Source organism: Clavelina lepadiformis, chromosome 4, assembly GCF_947623445.1.
Source record: "Clavelina lepadiformis chromosome 4, kaClaLepa1.1, whole genome shotgun sequence".
NCBI lineage: Eukaryota > Metazoa > Chordata > Ascidiacea > Aplousobranchia > Clavelinidae > Clavelina > Clavelina lepadiformis.
In genome coordinates, this window is record NC_135243.1 from 9,515,600 (window position 1) to 9,530,040 (window position 14,441).

Sequence of the window (14,441 nt, forward strand, 5' to 3'; positions counted from 1 at the left end):
GGCAAAGTATAAATACTCGTTGTTAGAGAAAGCTTCGTTTAAATTTTTGCTTATATTGTACATGTATATAGTATTTAGGCCCCTGAAAATTCCTGAAGACCAAGTACATATATATGTCTAGTTCAGTAGACTCCGCTTGTTATGACCACCTTGGAGCCAGACCATTTTGGTTGATGATATCCAAAAGGTCACAATAGTTGAAACATGCTATGATACCATTTACCCACGCCAGGATTGATATAGTTAGGCTCAAAATGACAAAAAACAGCAGATTTGTCATTTATTTTTTTAACATTAAACAGCAACATGAAAGTGAATGTAAGTAGATGAAATAAGAATACACAGGCACAATTGCCACTGTCAAGTTGCATAACTGACACAAAAAATTGACAAAGAACCCGAAAAAGATAAAGTGGTCATAATATCCAAAGACTGGTCATAGTAAGCGGACAATTTTATTTGACAAAATTCTTGACCGTACCAAATTGATCATATAAAGCGGGTGGCATATTAAGCGGATTCTACTGTATATATCCAGTACAATTATTCTATACAAAGAAATACAGAAGAATTTACCGATTTAAAATGCGAACTATCAGGTTAGATTTAAATGGTCTGGTCTAAGCTATTAACATAGGCTAAATAGACCATTTTTTCTGATAAGATTTACAAGGCTCTAACAACTTAGTCCAAGTTTTGCATTTACATTTAGTGTAAATGTTAAAGTTATGTTACTTAAATATTTATTAAGCATTATATTTATATATAGAGTACCTGTATAAACATTACTTATCAAAGTTAAGCACACTACGCAATGGAATCTGTGAAAAAAACTGTCAGCAAATATAAGTGCAACACCCCATTTCCAAGCACTCGTCAGAGAACAGTACGAAGGGAACAACCGGTCAATCGAAGCATAAGAAGACGAACCATCAGTGCAAAGGACACTGACAGAACTTGCATGGGTATTTATATATCAGCTTTCGGGAATTTTTACCTATGTTTTATTGTGGTATAGCACTAGGCATTAAGAACGTTTGCTTCTGTTTACTGGTCTGAGTAAACAGAATTTAAATTCAGGCAAGACCACACCCACTTACCGTACAGATGTTTTCATGCATTTCTTTATTTAGCCTGTTTTTCATTTGTTTAACTTGGTACTAATCCAGTTAGGGATTCCATTCTATAAAGTTCCAATTTATTAATCTTTTAAGTATTAATGTACTTAGGTACTATGCCCAGTAACCTGTTTGTTGTCTCTGTTCAAAAAAAAAATTTTCTCTCAACATAAATAGGTGCTTTTAAATCAAAGTGGTCAAAACAGCAACTATGCTGTGTGTGTGGCATTTCAAATTGGGTATTTAGATGTTGGGCAGTGGGCTAGAGAATATTATGTTGTGTATGCATACAGTATATTTTCATAAATTGTTTGTTTGATGCACTTGTGACATATTTTGTAGATATTACCAGAAAAACATGGCAGATATATTCCTGCTCGCCGCTTTATCACTTCGATTCTGATAAGAGCTCCTTGAAAAGATACTCACGTTTACTGTCTGCTACATTAACTGCTCATGGCCGAAGGGGTATGGGAATCAGCACAGATGAGCAAGAAACTGGAACAAAAGCTGTGTTTACTGTTGCCATGGGTTTAGCTGTTTTATCCGGTATATACAAATTGTTACACTCATGTGCTTTGCCCTGTGTGAGATAATTTTGTGCAGGACACTTTTTAGTATAACTAGTTTTGCCATGTAACATCTCCTTTCCATGTAAACTACTGTACTAGTGAGTTTGTTCAGTTACTCTTTTCATTTTATCACTTTTATGTCAATAGTTTAAAGTGAGATTAGAATGCAGTCATTTTATTGTAATTGTAGACTATGAGATTCTACGACACACGCATCAGCAACATATTTATCACATTTGTCTATTTGCCATTTTAGACATGTGAAAACCATTGCTAATATCTTATTTTTGATTTTCAGATGAACCTGATGCAATTAAACTTACCATAAACACAAATGAAGGGAAATCGGTTGCAGAGTTCTACTTTTGTTCTGTTGAAGCAGAACCTGTCATAAAAGACATGGCTGAAATTCCTGTAAAACGTAAAGGACGAAAGCAGAGGTTGGCTGACCAATTTACCACACTGCCTTTGTTTCTTTGCAAGGGAAATCTAACAACTAGAAAACACGTCTTCAATTGGCTAAAGGTTAGTTTTGACTATTTACTGAGTTGAATTTCACCTATTGTGAAGTTATTGAAGTGAAATGTCATGCATAAATGTTTGCTCAAGATTTTTATTTCCATTTAAAATTTATGATCCGTTTTCTGCAGACAGAATTTGATTGCAACATTCGAAAAATTGAATTCAGTTGTTTATCATTGACTTGGATGCTAGCAATGTGGGCAAATATATCTTTAAAGCAAAAAAAATCAAAAAGCACCAAAATATCATGGAAAATACCGGTACCAGACATTGGGATTAACACAATCGAAACTTCTTTCACAGCCGAATCAATTTCCAAATTATGGACCAAGTAAGTGTTTGCGTTTACTGAAAAAGATATATCAGGGGTGCCGAATACATCGATTGCATGCCAATAAAAATTGTTAGTATTTTTAGGTACTAGCTCAAAGCACTTAAATATTTTATGATTGAAGTACCTAACCAGTAAATGGCCCTTGTTTAGCAAATGATATAAGAACTTCTCTTATTGGTCAATCATTTTGACCTCGTTTTTGTAAATGTAGCTCATGAGCCTAAAAAGTTTGCATGCCACTGATGTAATAATGTATTTTATTAATACATTTTGAACATACTGTAGCATGAATAATTAATTAATGGATATATCGTGCCAAGTTGAAGGATTTAAGATATGATATAATTTTGCAGTGTTCATCCATCTGGTTCTGATTTAATTTCAGTTGAAGAAGTGGAGAATTTTATTGGTGGCATCGAAGATCATCTCACACAGCACTTTAAGATAAAGTTTCAGGTCAAATATAATTATTTAGTTGGTATCTTCAAATTTTTTTGATCACTCTTTTTCGGTCACTGACAGAAATAAAGTTTAACATGTAGTTCTATAGTCTTGAATAAATTTTATGCTAATGAATTGCTGTCCAGCTTTCATTTTATATTAATTTCAGATGTTGCCAATAACTTCTTTGAATTTGGAAATAGGACTCTTCCACAATGAAGGCAAAATAAAGGTACTTTGCAAAATTATATTTTGTTGAATTGATTACAAAGTAAAAGAAGCTTTTGTAATTTGGGTGTGAGACAAACTTAATGATAAAGACTTTAAAAGCAACAATAATTTTAGATGGAAAAGATATTAAATCTATAATTTTGCAATATCTAAGAAAATGTTTTTATGTATGTTCAAGATAAACATTGATGAAGTTGAAGTTGCCAATTTCTTATTACATTGGTTGTAGGTTTTGTCTATGCGTCACGTACACACAGTGCTAACTCATCTCTCCTGCTTGGCTATTGAGCAGTTGGACTGGACACAATACTCCACATCAAGTGATACCACGCCTACAACATGATTTGACTTCAACAACATCTATTTAAAAAACAATCAGTAAACCGCTGCCTCGGGCATATTTTCCTTTGGTTGCTGTGATGGAATTTCTGGTTTTAAAGATTTTCTATGTATTTTAATAGTCACAATGTTTTATACTGCCGAGTTGTTATTTTGTGATGTTTTATACTGCCGAGTTGTTATTTTGTGATTTCTGCTTGCCTTGGCACTTACAAATAGGTGAAAAGTGTTTTTAGATGTGAATTCTTTTTGGTTCTTTTCTAATAAAAAGTATATAATGAAAGTTGTAACTTGTATTTATCTCATTATGAGGGAAAACAAAAGGCAAAAATCGCAATTTAAGCAGCACTGACGCTTTGTTAAAATCAGTGGAACAGTAAAAAACATCATAAAGCAAAATGACTAGATCTAAATAATAAGGCTGCTATGGCATTATTTATAGGTGTGAAAACTCTGGGAATGTATTAACGTGGGCCATGTGGTTATTTTGTCACAAATGGACTAACGGGCACTGACACATGTGATATAAAGTTCGAAAAATACATTAACATTACAGGTAAAACACAACCACTTGCAAGATTGCAGCATGAGACATCTCTGTATAACCATAATATCAAAAATAAATTTTTCTTTTCCTGACATGATTTCTATGAACACACAAAGATTACTACCATTTAGAGCAAATTGAAATTAATCTCTACATCAAGGAACATTAGTACAACAAAAAATTCTTCGGAAATGAAAAACATATTTACAGTAGTGCACAACTAATGCAAAAGGTGTATAATAGAGGCAGATGATACAAACAAGTTACATCACTTTAAACAATGCAAGTTGGATATACAACAGTACTTTCAATATTCCTTACACCAATTCTGATTAAAAGGCTGAAAATTACTTCTTGACTAAATCTATAATGAATTTAATGGGAATACCACCACTGCTATTGCCATTTCGATGCGATATAACGAAGCTTATATTATACAACAACATCTTTTTGTAAGTATGTTTTGGTACAATACCACTATTGTAAAAGGCATTACTCACATTTTTCTAAAAAAACACAAACATAGTACAACATTTTTCAGTACAGTACCGTTGCTTAAGAAGGTGGTGCATTTCCAAGTTGTTGTGATGTCGGCCTTTGCACTGGTGATATGTTGAGCGCCTTAAAGTAAGAAGTGACTTGTACTGGAACTTCTGCTAACACTGCTTTTGACAAGCAATCTGGAGATAACTTCAAAAACAAGAAGTTAATAATTTTGCACAACTTTTTTAACTTCATCAGCATCAAACATTTCAAGACTACAAGAAAGGTGCAAAGTATACAAACTACTTCAAAATTGCCAGCATAACACAAATCAATATTTCTTTAAAATATAGTATAACATTTCTCAGTAAATTTCGACCATGTAGGGTTAGTAATAATTTAACCATGAAAGGTAAGTAATAGTTATCAAATTGTTTGTCAATTTCAGAAAATGGTTGGTCTTGTTGTTACTAACAAATCTTTGCTGTTAAGAACAGCAAAGAGTAAGATGAAGAGATTGATTTGAGCCTTTTAAAAAAGCTAACCAAAAATTTTTAAGGAGGCAAATAGCAAATACTTGCAGTGGAGGCTTGAAACTTTCAAAACCCTAAACACACCCTTCACTTTTCTTACCAGCCATAGGGAACGTGTTAGTACGCTGGGTTGGGAGGGGCACTGGAGTAAGGTGGTGGGGCTCCTGGCGCCCCAAACTGATTTTTCTGAGCTAATTTTGGATCTTTCATTGGCTTGATAGAGCGAGAGCGATAGTATGATATCACTTGATCTGGCAATTCTGCCAGAACATTTTTGGCGAGAACATGACGTGGGGCCTACAAGTATGCAAAAATCTGATGTAATATAATTTTTTTTGCATTATTGTTTTAAAGTCTGATTAAGATACAAAAGAAGAATTGTGAGACATCAATCAAAAGCCAAACCAGACATAACAACCTAAACCTTTAACTTTTTGGCAGCCAAAAGCATTAACAATCAAGAAAATTTTGGTACACATTTTCATGCTTTGTATTTCTAACCTAAAATGTTTTATCACTAGAGCGATTATTTTTTGACCTAAAAATTGAAAATTTTGACATTTGAAGAACTCCAGAAGTTAAATTACGCATTATTGTACAAAAAGTTAAAATTTATTGTAGTAAAGAAGGGCAAAAATGTGACCACAGCCCTAGCCTATTCTGAAAAGGGAAATGAGCTAATTACAAATCACTGACAAAAAAACTGCAACTAAAACACAACAAAAACTGTTCAATACATTTGTCTAAACTAAAGATACATGAAGTATCTAAAGCAAAACTGAAGCAAGAGCGGATTCACAGTAAGTAGACAATGGGCCATTTACAACAGTATAAAGTAGGCTACAAGGTGTACAATGTAACATGACAAGTTCACCTACAGTGCAACGTTTATGACACCACGACAAGGCAGTTTGTAAACAATTTTGACTTAGTAAACGATTTTGACAATTTTTGACCTAACGCTGCGTCAGTTTAGAATTATGAAATATTATGTAGTCAAATTTTTGTTGCCAGGTTTACTTGGTATTACAACTACTGGCTTAAGTTCATCAGTAAAGCAGCAGATTTTTTCACTGATAAATAATTATTATGATTCAAAAATTGACTCAAATGCACTTGTTTATAATAAAAACTCTTTCTACAACTAATAGGTCTTCCTGGGAATTGGGATCCTACGTTTTGAAAGTAACTTTTTTATTTGAGCATTACAAAACATTTCCAGAAAAACTTTGCACCCTTCTTCTTAACGCTTAATGCAAAAATATTGCTAACGTGAGGTTCAAGTCAACTTGGTTCAATTTTGAAATCTGTCTCACAATTTAAACCTTGTAGTTATACATTAACTAGAGCAGAAATGATGAACGGTTCCACTAGTAAAGTCCCAAAACACAAAATTTAATTATAAAACTTACATTTTGAAAGTCACGAAATGGAACAAACTGCACAATATCACGCATACACGGCCGACCATTACGATCCCTCAGTCTTACGTCATCACCATCAAGCACATTCATTTCAGTGAAGTCAGCACCACCTTAAAGAAGGTGAATGAGGAGCAACATTTACAAATAATAACCAAATATACCTTCACAGCCACGGAGCTTGACTCACCCACTCCCACTATAATTATAGACATAGGTAAATGTGAAGCTGCAACGATCGCATCTCTGGTTTGATGGAAGTCCGAGATCACACCATCCGTTAAAATGAGGAGGATGTAATAATTCTGAATCAAGTACAAAGATATTGAAGTACTTAGTTCATCATTTTATCTTCTACTATATTCCAAAAATGGTCATTATGTGCCTCTCCTGACAAAATAAGTCTAATAATTAATTTATTGAATTAATTAAAATTATTTGATTTTAATCACAATCAACTCAATAAATTTATTTGCAATTAAATGTGAATAATATTTAGCAACATACAACTAGCAGTTACCGATGCGGTATTCTTCTGTGCTTCTTCATTTGCAAATCTGGTAACATGGTTTATGACGGGAGCAAAATTTGTTGGACCATACAACTGTACTTGATTGATGCAATTGCAGTAAGCTGCCTCTAGTCCAGCTATACCTACATAAACACAAACCAAAGAATAAAACTTAAAAGTGAAAATGTAATAGACTGACTCAAAACCTTGAGGCCAAACATGTAACTACATGAATGAGGGTAATTCAAACAAAGAGTAACTTGGTTGCTGTTTCCAATATAGTATGCGGAAGCCCTTTGGCAACCTTTTTTGAAATCTAGGTAAAAATGACAGATAACATCAGCTACTATTAATGCACATACAGTCTTATTCGCAAAAAAGTCTAAGTAAACAGCCCACTTAACTGTTATAAATATCCTAGTTGAAGATAAGAATGTTTGGGTAGTACAATACATTGGTGGTTTCTTGATATTTTTGGCAATAAAACAAATAACACACATGCATATTTAGAAATATGTTAGAAATTATTTGGGTTATAGCAAGTTTTTGATGCATTTTACCTTGGCAAAATGGATTTTGGAAGTTAAAACTCAAAGGAAATTCATGAGACACTTGAAATGATGGAGGGATCCTTGCTCCAAAACCCAAACCGGGAAACAATTTGTCAGAATCATAATCTTGACAAACCTCTCCAACCGACCTCAATGCCTTGATATATTCATTTGGATATTGAGGGTTAATGTAGTGAAGTGACTGCGGCGTCCTGGGGTCTCCGTTTGAGCCAGTGAAGTCTATTGCAACCTGACAACATAATTTCTGATATTTAAACCAACCACCACCATATAAAATTCTTTGGCTTTATTAAAATTTGCAGTCCTTCTAAGATTTTCTTTTATTCCTCATTACTGCATGAAATGATGATGAAATTTAAATGATTAAAACTATAAATGGGTTCATAACCAGTATATATCATAACTATGATCCTTTCGTTTTGCTAGGGCTAAAATATGATATAAAATAAGTGTATTACAAACAACTTAACGATACGTACAGTAAAGTTGATTTGGCAACCACCCAGAATAAAATCAAGAAAGGTATATTCAGTCTCTACCTAAAACGCAAACATTAGCAAAAAATTAACATTTTTAGATGTTATAAAAGATTGTACTTTTGTACGTCATATACAGGTTATATCATTCATGTATTTCATATACAGTATATATATATATACAAATATCTAAGTTTGTAAAAAAATTGCTACGAACATTATCCAACAATTTGACGAATATAGTGATTTACACAAAAGAAAACTTTTTCAATTAGCTAGTCATTGTGAAGTTTAATTGTATCATGATGTATGTATCACATAAAAAAAACAATTAACCAGACTGTAACGTGACAAAGAAAATTATGTAGTAAGAAAATGGGCAGGATGAATAATAATTCATTAATTCAAGCCTGTAAATGGTCACCTGGAATTTAAAATAATTAACGCCTAAAATAAAAAAGCTAGTTTTATGTCTTCATTTTAATATGTATGTACATCACAATAGTCACCCATTAAAATTGTTAGATGTTTCAAATAAATCTTTTACTTTAAAGCAGCTTTATTTGTTAGCATTTTCAGTTTGATATATGTCAAGTATAAATATAAATAACCTTTAATTACTGAATTTCATTACACACAACTCAGTGTCACAAATAAAATGTAACAGACCTTGCATGATGTCAAGAATATGATACCAGAATTTTTGTACTTGCTGCCTTTTTTCTTTTTTTTTTCTGGGTTAATGCAATCCCACTTTACCTTAAAATGCAAAGGCAAAATTAGATATCATACCATGCATAAAGCAAAAGCAGTCTGTGTTGCTAAGACTCTCTGGCACTCACTTGTATTGAGGCAGCTTCTAAAAAACTCCTCACAGTTGTGTTGAATTCACCAATAAAATCTGATGAACCATCATTATCCCAGTCATAACATTTTATCTAAACAAAGTATTGTAAGTATAGAAAAATCAAAATAAGGCAGTTCTGGTGTAACTGACGTCAACAAGAAATCAAAGACTTTATAGAAAATCTTACGCTATTTTCTGACAAATCTGCATGTGTAAATAAATTAAAACCACTAAGAACTTGGTAAGCTAAAATATTTTGTCAACTCACATTTAATTGCGTGTCATAATTTCCACCGCACAAAGTTTGCATCGATATTTTAAAGGGCTTCCACGTCGGATTTAAAGTATTTTTTATGAATTCTGTCCGATGAACCATCATCATTCTACCATCCGGGCCTTGCCGATGTATTTCCAAATAAGGGTCCGATTTTCCAAAAAAATCCTAATCAAGAAAAGAATGAGTAACAATGCTCTTAAATAATTACATTTATCTTAGTAAGAGATTCTCAGCTTTCTTGTGACATACAGCATTTTAGTACCTTTTTGTCTAAACCTTGAGCTCGGAAGTGTAAATGTGCAACTTCATTATTTCCGCCCAATTCTTCAGCAGTTATCTGCAAAAATGAAAGCATCTTATACTAACACAATATTTCTTCAACAAATATAGTTTCTAATTGTTGCATTTGGATATACATCATGACAAGGTCAAAGACAAATATTCACACTTAAGTATTTACAGTGATTGTTGATCTCCCGGCTGGCCTTTTGTTGTGCAACAGCAGTTTCTCTGTAATGGCAGCGTTGGAAACAATCTTTAAAGAAAAACAGTAACTGACACTAATTACAAAAGTTGGCCTGAAGCAAAAGCATTATAGCAGTATAGTTAAATATTAAAAGTTGGTCTATATATGCTGCAAAAGATAACACTGATAACATGCCATGTAGTATGCATAAACGTGTAAGTCATAATTAAGTTAACCAAAAATGGGTATACTGTGTCACAGTGATGACTGTAAACAGTTATTACATCATACGACAGAAAAACAATTATATCAAAATCAACAACGATAAATATATATCTTACATGGCCAAGTGTGGATTCTACTTCTCCCAAAAAATCATCATCAATTAAACTTTGTGTTGCATTGTCAATGTCAAACACGGCAAATTTTAGCTTTTGAACTTCCTCAAAATAGTAATCTATGACAAAAGTCTTTGCAAATCTTGGATTTAAATTATTCAAGATCATCTCTGTCCTTCCAAGCTGTGATAAAAATAATGATTGTTGATGGCATTTAATGATACACTGTTTACTATAATAGCATGACAGTAAAGTAAGAAAAATAGGTTGGCCAATAATAATGAATGGTCAAGATTGCAAAACAACAATAAGTTTAACATGAATAAAAAAGAATTATATAATTAAAAGTTTTCAGCATAACAATGGAGCATTACAAAACATAAATACATTAGGTAGCATTCCTTTCTGTAGTACGAAAATTGCATTTCAAATATATGCACTACACAAATTAAAAACACTTTACATATCAAAAACCAAAATTGACTACATGGGATATGAGTACAAATTAGTATGACATATAGGACTAGTGGGCATGGTACTAATTTAGAATCATAAAAACCAATGCATTTAAAAGTATTCAATTCCTACTGCCAGCAGACAGTTGAAACAATATACACTTACCTCAAACCATTTTCCATCGTTTTTCTGTACATAAAGGGCGCATAATGGGTCAGATTTAGACATAACATCTTTGTCCAAAAGGTTTGCACATGACACTCGCAATTCAACTTTAGAATGGCATGGAGCAGGTGGGGGTGCAACTCTTGGTTGGCTCATTTTACAGTATCTTAATAATTATCAGTATCATATAACATCTCTAACAGGATATATAACGTTACATTGCAAATTCGTCGGGGTCAAATTTTATATTATGGTATAGTATTAGAACAGTGGTTCTTAAACTGTGGGTGTGGCATGCAACATTCTTGCTGGTTGCGTTTATCCATCATAAGACTATAAGAAGTACATATAAATCACGTAGTAGCGGTCACCCAGATCCATTAGTGCTGCATAACAAGGTTTCATAGACTGAAATTTTAAAGTTATTTCAAACTACAGTATCTGATTTTAAGTCGTCTCAACTTACGCAACTACGCGAATTCGGTATGCTGGTTAGGCTAGTGCAAAAAACCTACTGACCTGATGTCCAACCATTGACATTATAATACATTACACTATACTGTATATAGTATTACCAACTAAACTATGTGACGTAACATGTAACGTTTACATTGTTGGACGTCAGACCAAAGATTGGCAAATTGGAGGACGACCTACGCTAAACCAACTGTAGCTAAGTTGGAGAGGTCTTTCCGAATTAACAACTAGTACAACAAAAGAAATTTAAACCAGAAAGAGCAGCCTTATAAATCGAGTGTGATTTGCAGCAAGAATCCGCTAATATTACAGTACTATTACTAATGATCACAAGAAAAGCTAGCACGAGATTTTCTTTCGTATCGAAGTTGTTTATCAGTGACGTCATAAATCACATGACCTACAGCACGTAAATAATTAATATGACCGCAATTGCGTTTTGGTTCCGTGTTATTTTGCTTCTGTGTAAAAAAGTAGGTATAGTAAAGCAGCCCGCAAAGCCAGGATGTTTCTTGAATACAATTTCGTTTTTTTTTCGGTACCCATATTTCCGAAATTTCTATAACACTCAAACTTAGGTGGGTTAAAACATTCCTAATTCCGAATATAAACAAAACAGCTTGGCTTACCGACCCACATTCAAAATCAAATTGTCCATCCCGTCAAAATTGGGCGGAGCCGGAAAACCTGGGGCTTTGGGCCTCAAAATCCGGATTGAAATGCCTTGAAATGAAATCTATTGTCATATAGGCTGCTTATACCACTTCACGCCTACTTCCTGTTCATTGATCCTGGTGACCAATTCACCAATTCACCAACTCGAGCAATAAGTTACTACAAGATAAGAAACAGCAGCAAAAAACAATTCAAAAATGCAATCAGAACTTGTACAGAAGCTACCTCAGTAACTAAGGTTAGAAAGATGAGGAATTATCACTGAGTTAAATTCGTGAAAAGACTTTCAACAGTCCAAGTATAAGGATTATGATGAAAGAATACTGTAGTGAAATGTTCATCGACTACGACGTAATTTAATAGTTTGGATATTACCAAGTGGCAGGCGCACCCAATCGCTACAAATGATATACTGTATTGACAAACCGTTTTCAAAGTGGATAGGATTTAAGATTGCTTCAACAAAATGTTTCAAAAGTTTAGTCTAAAATTTCTGCCATTGCTGCCCAATCGCCCAAAATGCCTGGCACGTAATATTTTGATTTTTTACGTTTCAGAAAACGCTTATAAAGCCTCGAAATGAAATGCAGTTTGATAACGTCTCATTTGTACATACAGTTGTTGGCAGTTTATAGCGTAGCCTACAATTTTATAACACTATAGTAAACGATTTTGTAACGCCGTATAACCCGCCTACAGAATTTTCGCAAGGATTAGTAAGTGTTTTGTTAAACTGTGCTTGTAGACAGGGCCGTGTAGAGCGCCAGAAAGTAAGTTTGGGCACCTGCAAAAATTAGTTAGGCCTAAGCTCGTAATTCCTAAATGTAAATTCATAAATGATCAGTTGCCACCACTGTAAATTTTTCACACTATAAGTTACATAGGAATCTTAATTACAACGCTTTTATGCTATTCCAGTGCAAGTTAAAATCGAGAGGTCATATTAATTTCATCATTGAAGACCATATAAACGTCTTTGGCTACCTGTTAATAACTTACTGTAGGCCTAAAGGTTTTGAAAAATTTGGTTTTTATACCATTTGAAGTCAATAAATTGGTGTAAAGAAAAATTACATTAAATGAGAGTGTTCGTTTTTAGTTTCATTTTTATTGACTTCACATAAATGTAAAATAATACAGATTATATAACAAAACTTTACCCACTCAAATGTCAAAGCTTGCGTTTTTTATAAGTTATACTGCAGGATAAGAGTTTAGGAGAAAACTAGAACACAATTTGAGGGTCCACATCTCGCCTACAAAGCTACAAGCTGATGCTTAACTACGATGTTGTTGGAATTTGAATGCAGTAATCGATAAAAACACAAAACTTCGTATTTCTTGTACAAAAGTTTTTAAACTTTTTAACTTTCTATTACTACATAGCCTACTTCGCTTATGGAAGCCTGACAATGAATGTGATTTGCAAATAATATGCTTCATTTAAAGTCGTAGACCCGGACCAATTGACCCGCCTGACCTCCCTTTACACTATGGGACCTGAGCGCCCTCACCCGCCGCGGCGGTTGTGGGTACTCGCATTACCCGTGCGGGTAATGTTTTAAAATGCGAAGCGGGTATACTATACTATAATTATAGAACACATCATTTACCAAGGGCTGAAATAGCTTACACTGACAATCTCAAAAAATTTATCTGTATCTCAAACCAAAAAACAAAAGCGTAATTTTTAATGTAAATATCCAAGTAAGAAACAGTCCTTCAAACAAATATAAAACTTTTCACACGGGAAACCAAAAAGTTTAAACGTTTTGCAATCCTCTACAGTGTACATTACTAAAATTGCATATGCTACTTTTTAGTCTAATACATGACGATTTCGATAAGTTACGTTTTGTGGTGCTAAACTATAACTTGGAATGATATTGCAATCTTTTTCTCGCACTGAGGAAAGTCTTTGCACTCACCGCTCTAGCCCGATTATACACCGAATTCGTCTTTTGTGCAAGTTCCGATGGATGCAGATTTTATATATATTTTTTGTGCAGCTCAAACTTTGTACTGTTCACCAAGGTTCCGTGTGAATTCAACTCCTCCCAACTCAATCCGGTTGATTTCAACCTCGGTTAAATCCGGGACCATCAGTCACCAGGACCAGTAAACAAAAGCAAGCGTCGTTAATACCTTGCTCAAAGGCATTATACAACGTTAGCACAACTGAGAATTGAAAGCCGCTCACTTATTTACGAGCGAGGAATATACGTTAATTGCTTCATTACCAATTCGACACATACAAACTTATTTGTCAGGATTTGAATCAGTATAGTCGTAAAACTTTCAATTAACGATACATAACGATAGGAATAATTAACGATACATCACTATAAATAGTAAAACTATTTAATGTCAACCAACTTTTGCGTTGTTGTGCGAATAGTTTTTTTATCTTCAAAATAAGCAATATATATATAGGCTAGGAATTGACCATCAACGGCGTTAAGCTTCTTCTTATTGTCTGGTTTTATTTTCACTTTTGTAATACTTTTGGTGCTACAAACAATTATTATTTATACATCAAACGTTTACGAGTACTTTCATAAACGAAACAACTTACACTGTGAAGATGGCGCCATGCGAACATAACCCATTCCTTGCCAACTGTTTCGCTTCCGAGCGGCC

General features: G+C 33.6%; 2 protein-coding genes across 3 annotated transcripts; one reads left to right on the forward strand and one right to left on the reverse strand.

The window, feature by feature from the left end:
* The first annotated feature begins 714 nt into the window (after positions 1 to 714).
* On the forward strand, positions 715 to 3,823 carry LOC143451342 (centromere protein L-like). The gene is made up of 7 exons (XM_076951818.1): positions 715 to 965; positions 1,461 to 1,667; positions 1,989 to 2,215; positions 2,341 to 2,543; positions 2,900 to 3,002; positions 3,157 to 3,219; positions 3,448 to 3,823. The coding sequence occupies exons 1-7, from the start codon at positions 815 to 817 to the stop codon at positions 3,559 to 3,561; spliced, it is 1,068 nt and encodes a 355-aa protein (XP_076807933.1). The 5' UTR covers positions 715 to 814; the 3' UTR covers positions 3,562 to 3,823.
* A 9-nt stretch (positions 3,824 to 3,832) lies between these two features.
* LOC143451340 (copine-3-like) lies at positions 3,833 to 10,865 on the reverse strand. Of its 2 annotated transcripts, XM_076951816.1 has the most exons (14): positions 10,650 to 10,865; positions 10,032 to 10,211; positions 9,685 to 9,759; positions 9,487 to 9,561; positions 9,216 to 9,389; positions 8,943 to 9,038; positions 8,770 to 8,859; positions 8,104 to 8,163; positions 7,613 to 7,853; positions 7,062 to 7,195; positions 6,732 to 6,846; positions 6,533 to 6,654; positions 5,221 to 5,417; positions 4,653 to 4,794 (listed from the first exon to the last, which is right to left on the reverse strand). In XM_076951816.1, exons 1-13 carry the CDS (start codon positions 10,803 to 10,805, stop codon positions 5,238 to 5,240), a joined length of 1,698 nt encoding a protein of 565 aa, XP_076807931.1. In that variant the 5' UTR covers positions 10,806 to 10,865; the 3' UTR covers positions 4,653 to 4,794; positions 5,221 to 5,237. The 2 variants fall into 2 exon arrangements, with proteins under 2 accessions (XP_076807932.1, XP_076807931.1); XM_076951817.1 differs by lacking the exon at positions 5,221 to 5,417 and having other exon boundaries at positions 3,833 to 4,794.
* Between the last annotated feature and the right edge of the window lie 3,576 nt (positions 10,866 to 14,441).

Bases quoted from the DNA above. Each gene is read 5' to 3' on its own strand.
- LOC143451342 (XM_076951818.1), top strand. From the start codon at position 815: ATGGAATCTGTGAAAAAAACTGTCAGCAAATATAAGTGCAACACCCCA. The intron at 1,668-1,988 runs GTATATACAAAT...TTTGATTTTCAG, and splicing joins GGGTTTAGCTGTTTTATCCG to ATGAACCTGATGCAATTAAA. The intron at 2,544-2,899 runs GTAAGTGTTTGC...ATAATTTTGCAG, and splicing joins ATTTCCAAATTATGGACCAA to TGTTCATCCATCTGGTTCTG.
- LOC143451340 (XM_076951816.1), bottom strand. From the start codon at position 10,805: ATGAGCCAACCAAGAGTTGCACCCCCACCTGCTCCATGCCATTCTAAA. The intron at 9,760-10,031 runs GTAAGATATATA...TTTTCTTTAAAG, and splicing joins TAGAATCCACACTTGGCCAT to ATTGTTTCCAACGCTGCCAT. The intron at 9,562-9,684 runs GTAAATACTTAA...TCATTTTTGCAG, and splicing joins CCGGGAGATCAACAATCACT to ATAACTGCTGAAGAATTGGG.